The sequence below is a fragment of the Macaca thibetana genome, chromosome 15 (assembly GCF_024542745.1).
Source record: "Macaca thibetana thibetana isolate TM-01 chromosome 15, ASM2454274v1, whole genome shotgun sequence".
NCBI classification, from domain to species: domain Eukaryota; kingdom Metazoa; phylum Chordata; class Mammalia; order Primates; family Cercopithecidae; genus Macaca; species Macaca thibetana.
In genome coordinates this window covers 101,344,140-101,358,976 of record NC_065592.1, presented here as the reverse complement: position 1 = coordinate 101,358,976, position 14,837 = coordinate 101,344,140, and the positions used below count along the sequence as shown (strand labels likewise).

Sequence of the window (14,837 nt, the reverse complement as noted above, 5' to 3'; positions counted from 1 at the left end):
ATTTTGCCACACAGAGTTTTCAAACTACACGTAAGGAAAATTTTTCCAAAATCTAACGTTTATTTCAGTTGAAGAGCAAAATAGTGCAAGTATTACTAATTTGTAAACCTGCCCAGAGATATTACCAGTTTTTCTCCTGCGAAAACAGACTTCCATGATGTGGGGGTGGGGGCACCCACTGTTATGCCCTTAGAAACATTAAGACCTTCACGTAAAAGGACTAGGAAATTAAGTTTGCAATTAAGAAAAATCTAAGAAAGATATAGATAACTGCACACTGGGAAAAATAAATACTAGCCTTTTAAGTTTACATTGCATGCTGCACCATTACATATTAATACAAACCACCCTAGACTCATGCCTTAGCGGTATATTATCACTAGTTTCCCCTTTAAAATTATCTGTGGAAATTACTATCCTGTTTCATAAAGGTTAGTGCCTTGGCCAATTAATACCAGCTCTAATTTTTACTGGGTTAAAATAAATCACTTCAGATATGTAAACCTTCTTCATTACCACACACAAATCATTTGAGTATATTAAAACTAAAAAATGGACCTACTGCCATCAGAAAGAAGTCTGAGAAATAGCTTCACTTACTTTCAGTATTATGCCCCAAAAGACACTTGTACCAACCCTTAAATCCTTATCCTAAACACTTGGCACCAGATGTGTTTCAGAATAATTCTCCAGGTTTTAGTAAGGTTACTACGGTTTACATTGTGTTCATTATCGGATATCCTCAATATGGCTCTTGATTAGCATCACATAATTGAACACTGTGCCAGCATATTACACGATTAGAACTGTATAGTTATTACTATAAAGTTAAGACAATCTACTTGAAATTTACCTACAGCCAGAAAAACATGGTATTTTTCTAGCTAGGAATACAAAAGGGTGCAATTATTACTACCCATAGAAATCTTCAGTATTCCTCATGTGAAAACAGACTTCCATGCTGCTGGGAGGGAGAGAAAAAGAGAAACCGCCCACTGTTTTGTTCTTTCTTCCTTAAATAGCATTCGTAGAAATCTAACCTACAACGGCAGCAGACAGAAAACAAGGTCACAATTTGGGCAACGACGGCATGGGCTTTATCTCCCCGAAATCTTGGTAGTATCCCAGGACGCAGCGTTCTAGTCACTACCTAGTAAGAAAAAGGGGTTAACTGGTTCTGAAGCCACGCCCTAAATGAAGTGTCCCGCACACAAGAAGGACAACAAATTTTAAATGTCCCTACCCGCTTTCCCCCAGTCTAGTTTAATTGGGGGATAGGGACATTTAAAATCTGTCTGATTTTACTGACACTACGTTCTGGTACATCGCTTCAGGACTCAAACGCAAAAGTTCCTCGAAGCCCAAAATTTGGCCAGTGTAGACTAGCAGAAAATAAGGCCGAAAGTCCACTCAAGTTCTTAATCGGCCTTAAAATGAAACTCCTTTAATAATGCCCTCAATTGTATGACTGCGGCTAATATATAATGGCCCAAATCACCATCCCCAGTAAACATTTTCGAATTCCCATCAAGCTCATTTTCGGTGGGTCGCCCCCAAAACTTATACCACTTACTTCAAAAACAAGAAGACAAGTGTGTTCCTGTATGTTAACAAATGAAAATTACCACTCTAGACCACAAACTAGTAAAAGTTGCATCACCCCGTCAGAAACAGGGAAAGTGTGTGGCACGGTTGCGAACGGAAAAGGACGGCACCAGGCGGGTTTTCCTGGACTGGTTCAAACAACTGGAACTGAGACCAGTTACTGAACGGCCGTACGACGGCCGAGAAAAAAGTGACCGGAGGGTCACTCCGCGTCGCCGAGGACCCCGGGACTCCCAAGTTGCGCCGGTTCCTACCCGGGCACTAAATGCGGCCCCGTGGCCGCTCTTCCCTCACCCTCCGCGCACACCGAACAAAGGCCCAATCGGCCGGGCGCGCCAGGCACCCAACTATGACCGACTACGCGGGGCACCAGGTGGCCGCGACCCCAAACTCCGGCCCTCGCCCTCGGGCTCCGCCCCCCAGACCCCGGGCCCCCCCCCCCCCACCCTGTTACGCCTTGGTCGCCCCGCCCGCGGGGGCCCCAGCTGAGAGAGCCGACTCAGGGTCTGAGAAAGCCGCCCACCGGTATTCGTAGTGTTCGTCGAAGTACTTGTCCGAGTAGTAGATCTGCTTGTGGGCCATCCTGCTGGCGCACTGCCGAAAATGAAACGAGAGAGCGCGAAAAGCGGGAGCAGCAGTAGACACGTCCACGTCCTGCCAAAGCAACGACTCGCCAGAGACTAACGACCGCAGGCTCAACGATCCCGATTTGAATCCGACGGCCCGCCGCCGATTGGACAGCAGTACCGACCAATCGCCTTCTGCGGAAGTCGGCCGGCTGCCAGCCTATCGTCGCCACCGCTTCACGAAGTCGGCTTCCCGGGTCAGCCAATCAGAGATCTGTTGCGAAGTTGCCCGCGGGAAGAAGTGGAGAATAGGTACGGCACGGGGGCGGGAGCGCCCTTGACGGGCAGGGGCGTGGCCAGAGGAGGGCGGAGTCTGGACTTAAGCGTCGCAGAGCGCGTGCGCAGGAACGTGGAAAGTTCCAGGACACGGAACCGTTGGGGCGGAGGACCTGAGGGTGGAGCGAGGTATCGCGGGGTTTGTTGATGACCTAGTCGGTCGAGGCCGGAAGCGTGGGCCACGGGGCTTTGAGCGGCTCAGGGCTTTCAGCGGAAGCTGTCGACCTGGCGCTGTGATGGCCCCCCTCGTGACGCCTTGTATCCCCTCAGGCTCGAGCCAGGAGCCTAGGTCCGCTTTGAAAAATAGTAAAAGGCAGAAAGGCTCCGCGGTGTGAGAGGGAGGGCGGCTGCGCGGTCGGCTGGGTGAGAGGAGCGCCAGGCGGCCGCGTGGTGGCTGTGTCCGGGGCTGCTTTGCGCAGCCGACCGGTCCGCAGCCTCGTGCACTTACTGAGTTTGCGGCCTGGCCGGTGAGGGGCTCCTGGCGCCCCCCAGACAAGTGTGTGGAGAATGGAGCCCGCGGAGCCACGCATAGAGAGAGGGCGGGAGCCGGCTTGGTGGCGGCGCAGTCACTCGGGAGGCCCAGGTGGAGTTTCGCTTAAGCCCAGGAGTTCCAGACAGGCCTGAGCAACAGAGCTAGACCCCTTCTCTAAAAAGAAATGGGCCAGAGACCCAGGATGCTTTTTGTAGCCTAACCTAGTGTTCAAAACCAGGGCAGACCCAAGTCACGGAAAGTTTGAGGGATTAAAGTAACGTTCTGCAGCGGCCGAGAATACAAATGCTAATTCCTGGATAAGGGGATTTAAGATAATGTTAAACTACTTCTGGTCTTTTAATACTGACCCTAGTTTAAAAACACTCGTTCATATAAAAAACTGGGAGAAACAGATGTAAGTTGTGGTTATTTTTATGCATTAGAATTAAAAGTGATCTTTTTGGTATTTTTTCACGTTTTCCACAATGAGCACGTATCATTTTTATATTAATTTCTTTTTATGCGAAATGCTCCAGCGCAATACAGGCTAGTGGGCTCAGGGTGGCTGTGACTAAGTGACATAGACAGGGTGACTTAGACAAAGTCTCCAGACTAGAGGCTGGAAGTGAGAGGTCCGGGCACTCTTTTCCACGCTGCAGACCACGGACTTCTCCAGGTTTCTGAACAAATGAGGAGACAGGCCCTCTAAGGACATTTATATTCTCCATGGTGAGGGCCCCATCCTCGTGACCGTCTAATCTGGATTACTTCCCAAAGGCCCCACCTCCTAATTTACTAATACAGTGACTTGGAGGAAGAGGGTGTTTGGAATTTCCTTTTTTTTTTTTTTTTTTTTTTTGTTGGAGACAGTCTCACTCTTGCTCAAGCTGGAGTGCAGTGGTGTAATCTGGGCTCACTGCAACCTCCCCCTCCCAGGTTCAAGCCACTCTGCCTCAGGCTCCAGAGCAGCTGGGATTACAGGCCACCGCCACCACGCCCAGCTAGTTTTTGTATTTTTAGCAGAAACGAGTTTTCACTATTTTGGCTAGGCTGGTCTCGAACTCCTAACCTCAAGTTATCTGATCACCTTGGCCTCCCGAAGTGCTGGGATTGTCAGAGGCTAGTGAACCAGAGCAACTCCATCTTAAACAGGAGCTGGGTAAGCTGAGGCTAAAACTTACTGGGCTGCATTCCCAGACAGTTAAGGCACATGATGAAACGGGAGGTCAGCAGAAAATATAGGTCATAAAGACGTTGCTGATAAAACAGGTTGCAGTAAAGGAGCCAACCAAAACGCACCAAAACCAAAATGGCGAAGAGAGTGACCTCTGGTCCTCCTCACTGCTATGCTCCCACCAGTGCCATGACGGTTTACAAATGCCATGGCAACATCAGGAGGTTACCCTATATGGTCTAAAAAGGGGAGGCATGAATAATCCACCACTTGTTTAGCTTATCATCAAAAAATAACCATAAAAATGGGCAACCGGCAGCCTTCAGCTGTTCTGTCTATGGAGTAGCCATCCTTTTATTCCTTTACTTTCTTTTTTTTTTTGAGACGGAGTCTCGCTCTGTTGCCCAGCCCAGGCTGGAGTGCAGTGGCGCGATCTCGGCTCACTGCAAGCTCCGCCTCCCGGGTTCACGCCATTCTCCTGCCTCAGCCTCCCGAGTAGCTGGGACTACAGGCGCCCACAACCGCGCCCGGCTAATTTTTTGTAATTTTTAGTAGAGACGGGGTTTCACTGTGGTCTCGATCTCCTGACCTTGTGATCCGCCCGCCTCGGCCTCCCAAAGTGCTGGGATTACAGGCGTGAGCCACCGCTCCCGGCCTATTCCTTTACTTTCTTAATAAACTTACTTTCAGTTTGCCCTGCGGACTCACCCTGAATTCTTTCTTGCACCAGATCCAAGAATTCTCTCTTGGGATCTGGATCGGACCCCTTTCCTGTAACAGAATTACAGGAGTGAGCCACAGCACCTGGCCTGGAATTTCCACGCATGATTTGGTGAGTAGGAGCAGACACAAACATTCGTTCACATGTGATGGAATCCTTCAGGTCTCAGATTAAGGATTTCATTTTCTGAAAGGCCTTCCTTAATTACCTTCTCTAGAGAAAGTTCCTCAATTTCCCCATTATGCCGTTGCCACCGACTCCAGTTGGCTTCTCTCCCGCTGTTGCAATTGTATGTTTGCTTAGGAGATGTTTGTCTCCCTATCTGCACTATAAAATACTCACTGTTAGTGAGCTAAGATTGAGCCACTGCACTCCAGCCTGGGCGACAAAGCAAGACTCCGTCTCAAAACAAAACAAAACAAACTCTCTGTGAAGCTAGTGTAGAGTCCATGTCTGTTTTGTTCACCATGCAGTGCCCAGCACATAGCAGAGTCCCTTGCACATAAGCACACAATAAGAAGTAAATTTTAGGCACAGTATAATAACATAAGCGTAATTAGATATAATACTATGATGGCAAAAATGTGAATAAACTGTTAAGGAAAATGGACAAGGAAATTACTTTCTGGCAGAACCTGGGGGGAAAAAAACTTCCTAGGAGATACATTTTTAACTAAATGTACAGATATTCCTTAATTTACAATGGGATTACATCCTGACAAGTCAAAAAAAATTGTAAGTTGGACCATTGTAAGTCAAGGACCATCTGCATTGTGAAAATTTCGAACACATGGTATAATAGAATCAGCTTCCATGTACAGGTTGTGCATCCTTAATCTGAAAATCCGAAATGCTCCAAAAGTCCAAAACGTTGAACAACACTGACAGGAGCTCAAAGGATATGCTCATTGGAGCACTTCAGATTTCAGATTTTCCAATTAGAGATACTGAACTGGTAAATAAAATGCTAATATTCCAAATTCCAAAAAACCCTGAAACACTTCTGGTCCCAAGTGCTTTGGGTAAGGGATACTCGACTTGTTCCAGTCATTTAGCTTCAGCAATTTCCATTTGCCAATCATGTTTCATCTGTTCCCCTGTAACTTTTTTTTTCCTAGAATGTTACTGAAGAGATCTCAGATATGTCAGTTCACTCCTGAATAAAATTGTTCAGTGTATCTCTGTGTTTATCGTGTGCATCTCAGGAAAATTTTAAAAAAAATACTTAACCACGTCATTATTACACTTAGAGGTCCTTAATACTCTTTGATAGCTGTTTTAGAATCACATTCCCCTGACTGCCCCACCAAAGCTTTTTACAGTTAGTTTGTTTAACTCTGTTTTCAAACTTGGGCCTACATCTTTCATTTTATTGTCTCTCTCTTTTTTTTTTTGAGATGGGGTTTCACTCTTGTTGCCCGGGCTAGAGTGCAATGGCACGATCTCTGCTCACCGCAGCCTCCGCCTCCTGGGTTCAAGCAATTCTCTTGCCTAAGCCTCCCGAGTAGCTGGGATTACAGGTGCCCACCGCCACATCCAGCTAATTTTGTATTTTTAGCAGAGGCAGGGTTTCTCCATATTGGTCAGGCTGGTCTCGAACTCCCAACCTCAGATGATCTGGGCGCCTCAGCATCCCAAAGTGCTGGCATTACAGGCGTGAGCCACCACACCCAGCCACATTTTGTTATTGTCCCTTTTAGTGTTCTTTAAACAACCCCTGACCTCTACCTACATAGACATCCTCCCCGCACACACCCCTGCCACCTTTTTTAGCATCAGTTCATCAAACCAGGTCATTTTTGCCTGTGGAACATTACACATTCTGGATCTGTGTAATTGTTTCCTTGTGGTGCAGTTTGCCTGGTTTTTCTGTTTCTTGTGTTTGTTACAATCTGGCATTTAGATCTAGGTTAACACAAAACCAAACAATTTACCAAAAATCTCTAGTAAGTGACAGACTCATATTTGAGCCTAAACAGTCTGACTCCAGAGTTAGGCCTCTTACCCACTATTCTGTTCTGTCTCTTAGAGTTCCACAGGTAGAAAACCAGGAGGGCCAAGCACTTTTCCAGTAGAAGGATTGGCAGTTGTGAAGGCGTGAGGAAGTGTGGTACACACAGAAAATGCAGAACAGGTTTGCCTTAGAGTGTAAAAGTCATGGAAAGGAAAGTTGTAGGAAGTGAATGTAGGAGGATGAATGTGATAGACAGGAAAACGGCCCTCAAAGATGTCTGTCTTAGTCAATTTTTTGTTGGTATAAAGGACTACCACAGCCTGGGTAATTTACAAAGAAAAGAAGTTTATTTCTTACCATTTTGGAGGCTGGGAAGTGAAAGGTAGAGGGGCCACATCTGGTGAAGGCCTTCTACCACATCATAACATGGTGGAGGGCATCCCATGGAGGGAGGACAAGGGCCAGCCTGCTCAGGTGTCTCTTCCTCTTCTTATAAAGCCACAGTGCCATCATGGGAACCCCACCCTGATGATTTTAATCTTAATTACCTCCCAAAGGCCCCACCTCCAAATACCATAAACATATGAATTTGGGGATTACGTTTCCAGCACGTGAAATTTGGGGGACATATTCAAACCACAGCAATATTCATGTCCTAATCTTTGATATCTGTAAATGTTACCTTACACAGCAAAAGAGACTTTACAAATGTGATGAAATTAAGGATTTTAAGATAGGGAGATTATCCTGGATTATCTGAGTGGTCAAATATTAGCACAAGGGACCTTAGAGGAGGGAGACAGGAGGGTCTGTGAAGGAGCTGGGATGAAAACAGAAGTCAGAGTAATGTGACTACGAGGCAAGTGCAGCAGGTGGCTTTTTGAAGCTGGAAAAAAGAAAGAAATAGATTTCTTCCCTAGAGTCTCCAGAGGGAACTCAGTCCTGCTGACATAATTTTAGCCTAGTCATACCTATTTTGGATGTTTGACCTCTGTACCTATGAACTACATGTGACTAATAGAAACAATATCTCAGTGTGATGGTCACTGCAGCTTTGTAATTGTAGATGCCCTTTCTCATTTTAAGAATTCTTTTGTTCCTAGCTTGCTGATTTTTTATCATAAATACTGTATTTCATCAAATGCTTTAAAGCCTTTTAGTTTTGTAGTTACTTTAAAGTTATTTTACAACTATGAATATAAGTTGTAAATACAAAAGAGCTGAAAAGATTTTAGTAACTGCAGTGTTAAGGAAAAGTCACATGGAAATGTTATTGAAAACTAAATAGTTGAAATAAAAAATTTAATAAGTAAACTGCACAGTGGATATAAATGAAGAGCTAATTATTGAACTAGAAGATTATGTTGAATTCCAGCCCCAGAAAGCATTAGGAAGGAATAAAGAGATGGAAAATATAAAGTAAAAAGACATGGAGGCTAGAAGTAGAGGTGACAACTGTCATTAAAGAAGAGTCCCAAAGGGAGAGAAAAAATAAACAGAAGGGAGGAAATACTTGTACAAATAATGGCTGTGAATTCCCTAGTTTTAAAGAAAGATAAAATACTTTAGATTGAAAGGGCTTATAGAGTGCTGAACAGTATAGATAAAAAAATATATAACCACAGAAAGATTATTGTGCAATTTAAGAAGATCAAAGACAAAGGAAAATTCTAAAAGCTTCCAGGGAGAAATTGCACATCACCTACAAGGCGGCACGAATAGATTGCCAATGGCAATCTCAAAAGCCTCACTGGCTCCAAGAAGAAAATGGATTACTGTTGAGAATGTATTGGATAAAAGAATAAAAATAAATTCACTACAACAATGCAAAATATATTAAAAATAAAGCAAAGTTTTACTGTTGTCTAAAAAAGCATAGATGTAAATAATGTTTATTGTTACCAATTCAGAAACGAATGTGGCTAGTAGAGAGAGGCTAAGAGGGAACTTGGTGCATGCTAAGGCTTTGCAGTCTGCTGATATCTTTGCAGCTGCTGATAAATTTAGGAAGTTGAAAGAGATTAGGAGTCCATTACCAGAACCATTGGCTACAGTAGCTTTGTTTCTGTTACCATCTGCAATAGCAAAATTAGATGCTTCAAGTACTGCATGCCTCCTTGGGGTAAACTGAAATTATTGTAACAAATACTTCTTATCCTAATATGCATGCTCCTTTGCAAAGCAACTTGACTACTCTTTCCATAGATAGGGGAAGTCTATTTCTTCACTCTTGGTCTGGTCTTGACTTGCTTTGGCCAGTGGAATGTGGCTGAAGTGATGTTATACCACTTCTGAGGCTAGTCCTTAAGAGGCATGTCAATTTCTACCTTCCCTGTCTTGAAAGGCTGCCTGTGAATGTGATCATCAGCAAGACACATAGAAGACAACCAAGTTGCTTGACCATCAGTAGCACCAGCTGCTAAACATGTGCCTACTGTAAGAATTAGAGAAAGAGGAGAGAAACACGAAGGGTGGCTTGACACTCAATAGGTTTACTTCAAACCTGGGAGAGACTTTTGACCAAGTTAGGTCAGAAGCCGCACTCTCTTACAGACTATGAATTTTTAAGGATTCAGGGTGGGAGAGTTTATCAGAGGCTTGGACTGCTTCTGTGTCTCTTCGTTGTGCTTATCTGGGAGGGAGAGTTGTGCGTCTGTTCCCATACATATTTCTGCAGCTGTAGGCATATCCCCCCCAGTGTCTACTTTTAGTTTCCCTATCTTACTGTACCTGAAGGGAACAGGAATGTGCTTATTAAGGCCCACTGTTTTACTGGTGCCCATCGTATGAGGGTGAAGTTTGGCAGTTACCCAAGAGACTTTCTCCTCACCTCCCTCTGTGCACAAGCTGTCTTATCTGTGTTTTACTGTCTGTTCTTTCTGGCTGCTTGTAGTTAGAAGAGAAGTGATTTCCTTGAAATGCATGAGGCTAGAAAGGGAGTTGGAACTTAAAGGGGCAGTCTTTATCCCATATGACAGTGCTCCTGCTCTGTCATTCCAGACCCTATAGTTATAAAAGGACAAGGGGTGATGTGTTCTTTCTGGCTACTTCCTGCTGATGGTGTGGGGAGAGAGTGTTTTGGTCTTGGATTAACTGCAGGAGCAACACCGTCTGTAGATGTTTTTGGGTAGTTGTCTGCAAAATGGCCGTGATTCTGTCGGTTAAAATTTTTTGAAAAAAGTTAATTAGGCAGGGTAAAAACAGTCCTAGGCTTTTCAGCAGTTTTTTTTTTATTAGGCCCAATTGGTTGAGACAGAAGTAACATTTCTTTCCTAATGACAGGCAGAGGTGCATGTTTGGAAAGACCCATGTGTTATTTTCCATTAGTAACTGTTATTCTTGCTATGAGGATAATAATTAAGCAAAATGCTACAGTAATTGAGATTCTCTGTCTGATATTCCACCCTGAGGATGCTACAGTATATAGTCCTACTGCAAATAGTAGAGGGAGTAAAGCAATTCCTGCAAGGGTGGCATAGTAGTATAATTTCCATTAAAAAAGTTTTAATATTTGGCTTAAAAGGAGAGGTAGAAACGACAAGAAGAATTTAGTGAGGTAAGGATGAGACTGAGTAAGATGAGTAATTTTCACTTAGTTACTTATGTTTTATGATTTTTGGCTTAAGATTTCATTTTTTTACATTGATAGGACGTTTTCCAGGGGTGTTAGAGGTTGCTCTCTCAGCTCTTTAGGCTTTGACTTAAGTGCGACGTATCCAAGAGTTGATTTCTGTAACAGATATAATTTAAACTCTAGAGGATAATAAAAATCGAAAAACATTAGGCAAGACTAGAATTTAACAAGTGTGCTATAGTTTTCTAAACATAATTTTCACTCCTCAGTTTCCCATTTTTATTAAAAGACAATCATGGTAGGACTGGTTTGCTTTATTATACTTGGCTTTATTATTTGTATACAGTGCATCAAGAATAATTATTTGCTACATAGGCCTTTTAAATCGGTTTTGATGGAACTTTGTTTCATAACAGGAATTTGAGATAAGACTTGTTAAAGCCAAGCCCAGCCATGGATTTGCACCATTAAATACCTGTAAGTTGGGTGAATTCCTCTCCTCTTGAGGTTTTAAGATAACTTGGGGTTCCTGGCCTGTCAGAAAGTGACATTCTTTACTTACCACAGATCACAAACCCTGTACAGTGACTGTGTACACAAAATATGAGGCCAGTTTCCAAGGGATTTCTTGGCTTCGTAAGTCAAGTTTGATTCCTTAAAGGAAAGTGCACCAGTCCAGTCAAAGCCTTGGTAAAATAACCAGGTTTTCCAATTGTGTTCTGTTACAAAAGAAAATGCACTGATACAAACAGCTATATTGTTGTAATTTAAGAATACTTATAACTAGTTTTCAAATTCTAGAGGAACTAGGCAGAGAAACAAACGTGCTTCACATTCTGTTTACAGGAGTATACTTGGTTGTTAAAGGCGGCAGCTAGCTTAAGACAAGTTTTCTTGACTCTGAAAAATAAGATAAAGATTAGCAGTGTTCTAAGCAAAAGATAAAAATTTGTTTTTGCTTTCTATTAGTTTAGTACATTTTATTAACCTTTGTTTTGCTTGATATTTATAAACATTTTAGCTTTTCATGAGTTCTATGCGTGTTGTTGTTGTTGTTGTGAATAACCTGCATTCGAGAGCACTTGTTAAAATTCCCCAGCTTCAATATAAACCATGTTTTGAAGAGAATTAAAACAAAATAACAGCTATCTATATATAACAAGATCTCCAGTTTAGATACAGTTAGAAATGCAATTGACAGCGAAATGTGGTCATTTTTGTGATTTTACAATAACCCAACAAAACAACTTTAATTGTGATTAATAGTACATATTTAGACAGGAGAACCTTAGACACCATATACAGTTTTGGAACATATGTTAGTATTATTCCCTAAAATATAACCTATCAGACAGTATTTTGGCAATCTTATGTTGCTAAATAATCCTGTTTACTTCTTTTTCGGATGGTTCAGGGGTCCTGCACAGCACCCAAAAGCTGGGGGTTGGGAAAGACAACCTTGAGACTAAAGTTTGATTTTGGGAAAGCTGTTAAATATGTTTAAAATTTAAAACCCTTGATATTATGAAATAGAATTTTAGATTACCATAAGTTGTTTTTTGTTTGTTTGTTTGTTTTGTTTTGCCAAAATGATGAGTTAACAATCTGGAAAAGCAAAACCCATTTTTTAGCCTTTTCTATTACATGAAAATTCTGTTTAAGAGAGAAAGTTAAATTTTACCCTTGCATTGGTTTGCTTTTAATGTTAACCCTAATTGTAATGAAGCTTTATAGATAACTTTATTTAATTTTAACCAATTTGACTATGAAGTGAGATTTTTACATATCCTTTATAACCCTTGACAAGTTTTGCTAAATAGTGGATGACCATTTTAAGAAAATCTTGTGTGCCTTTATTTTAGTGTTCAATTTACAGAAAAAACCCATAAAATACCCTTTTGAGTTTAGTTAATAGGTTTACACACGGAGTTTTCTTTGCAGGATTAATTTTTACAATGTTTTTAAAATTAAACTGTTCACTTTTATTTAATTTTATGACTGTTTTTATTCATAAGCAAAATGTACATTTTTATGTCTTCTTATAATTTTTAACTAAAAATACTTTTTACTGTTTTTATACACCTTGCATGCAAATCCGTGTTCAGCAGTTTTAATTACATGTTGTAATGGTAACTTTTAGCAATTTTTAACGTTAAAGTAAAACCTGTTTAAATTTTTTTTTTTTTTTGTCATGTGAAACGGAAAGCACTGACTTATTTTATAATTTGGGGGAAGTAGCTCTCAAATGTAATGCATTTTTTCTCAATCCTAAATGCTTGGGTAAAATCGGAAGGTGAGTGCTTAGGTAGAAATAAGTAACTACTGAACTGGTGGGAGCAAAGTTCAGCTGGGCAATACTCTTTTTTTTTTTTTGAGACGGAGTCTCGCTCTGTCGCCTAGGCTGGAGTGCAGTGGGCGATCTCGCCTCACTGCAACCTCTGCCTCCTGGGTTCAAGCAATTCCCTGCCTCAGCCTCCTGAGTAGCTGGAATTACAGGTGCCCGCCACCATGCCTGGCTAATTTTTGTACTTTTAGTAGAGACGGGGTTTCACCATCTTAGCCAAGCTGGTCTTGAACTCCTGACCTCATGATCCACCTGCCTTGTCCTCCTGAAGTGCCGGGATTACAGGCGTGAGTCACCGCGACCAGCCATCGGGCAATACTCTTTATGATACTGACAAGTGAAGTGTTATTAGTTCCAAAAGTGCTTTCTTTATTTTTATAGTCACAGAGTAGTTTAAAGGCAAGGCTTACCCAGCTCCTGGCTCCCACATGAACATTATTTATTCAGTATGCCATATTTAATTTAATTTAATTTAATTTATTTATTTATTTATTTTGAGATGGAGTCTTGCCCTGTCACCCAGGCTGGAGTGCAGTGGCCGATCTTGGCTCACTGCAACCTCTGCCTTCTTAGTTCAAGCGATTCTCCTGCCTCAGCCTCCCAAGTAGCTGGGATTACAGGCGCCCGCCACACCTGGCTAATTTTTTGTATCTTTAGTAGAGATGGGGTTTCACCAGGTTGGCCAGGCTTGTGATCTGCCCGCCTCGGCCTACCAAAGTGCTGGGATTACAGGCGTGAGCCACCACACCCAGCTGCCAGATTTTCTTAAGGAGCACTAGACGCTCAGAATATTTTTACTGGTGGGAAATGAGATTTTTCTAGATGCCTAAATTAACTGCCAATTCTGGTTTATCTTAGGCACATGCTGATTGAAACAGTATTACCACTCGGTTTAAACCCTAACTTTTGTTACCTTATGATCTTGTTAAAGTGATAAATATGTTTTGTACAATGACGACAGCTTTATTTTGCTCTTTTAGACTAGAGCTTCAGCATAAGAATTATACTCTAACCCAGAAAATCAGGTCTATAGATGGGGCACGGTGGCTCACGCCTGTAATCTCAGCACTTTGGGAGGCCGAGGTGGGCGGATCACAAGGTCAGGAGATCGAGACCATCCTGGCCAACACGGTGAAACCCCGTCTCTACTACAAATACAAAAATTAGCTGGGCGTGGTGGCAGGTGCCTATAGTCCCAGCTACTTAGGAGGCTGAGGCAGGAGAATGGCACGAACCCGGGAGGCGGAGCTTGCAGTGAGCCGAAATCGCGCCACTGCACTCCAGCCTGGTGACAGAGCGAGACTCTATCTCAAAAAAAAAAAAAAAAAAAAAAAAAAAGCCGGGCGCGGTGGCTCAAGCCTGTAATCCCAGCACTTTGGGAGGCCAAGACAGGCAGATCACAAGGTCAGGAGATCGAGACCATCCTGGCTAACCCGATGAAACCCCGTCTCTACTAAAAAATACAAAAAACTAGCCGGGCGAGGTGGCGGGCGCCTGTAGTCCCAGCTGCTCAGGAGGCTGAGGCAGGAGAACGGCGTGAACCCGGGAGGCGGAGCTTGCAGTGAGCTGAGATCCGGCCACTGCACTCCAGCCTGGGCGACAGAGCGAGACTCCTTCTCAAAAAAAAAAAAAAAAAAAAAAAAAAAAGGAAAAGAAAATCAGGTCTGTAAAAATATAATAAAGCATTCTGGAAAGAAGGAGGCTCTACCTTACAACCCTAAGAGAAAAATATGTGGCACTAAGGCCTGATTCCTTCTTCCCTCATTGTTTTTTAATTTTTTCCAACTTTGGGAACTAAAATCTCTTTGCTTAAATGCTGAATTCATAAATCGAAACAGACTCTTGGATGTTCTTATAAAGGCAAAGTAATAATACTTCTATGTATTTTATAGGGTTATATGGTATAATAACTCGAATCCATGGTTGTACCTGACTGAACCTACATAGATACTAATCCGAATGACTCATATGTAGAAAATGTACAATATTCTAAGTATAAAAAATTAAACTGGAGTAGTTTGCTTTTGTTTTATAGTACAAACGAAAGTAACCTAGATGTCAAACTATTCAATTATCTGAGCAGAAATTATG

General features: G+C 42.5%; 1 protein-coding gene across 2 annotated transcripts in view; it reads right to left on the bottom strand.

Annotated features, from left to right (window-relative positions):
- The window catches only part of CKS2 (CDC28 protein kinase regulatory subunit 2), a 974,690-nt gene that overhangs the window by 3,179 nt on the left and 956,674 nt on the right, over positions 1-14,837 (bottom strand). Inside the window, exon 2 of one of the 2 annotated variants that reach the window (XM_050761305.1) lies at positions 2,129-2,287. In XM_050761305.1, coding sequence (XP_050617262.1) covers positions 2,129-2,187 — 59 coding nt within the window. In that variant the 5' untranslated portion in view covers positions 2,188-2,287. Of the gene's footprint in view, positions 1-2,128; positions 2,351-14,837 lie in introns of those variants that run through there. The other variant, XM_050761304.1, reaches the window with a different exon arrangement.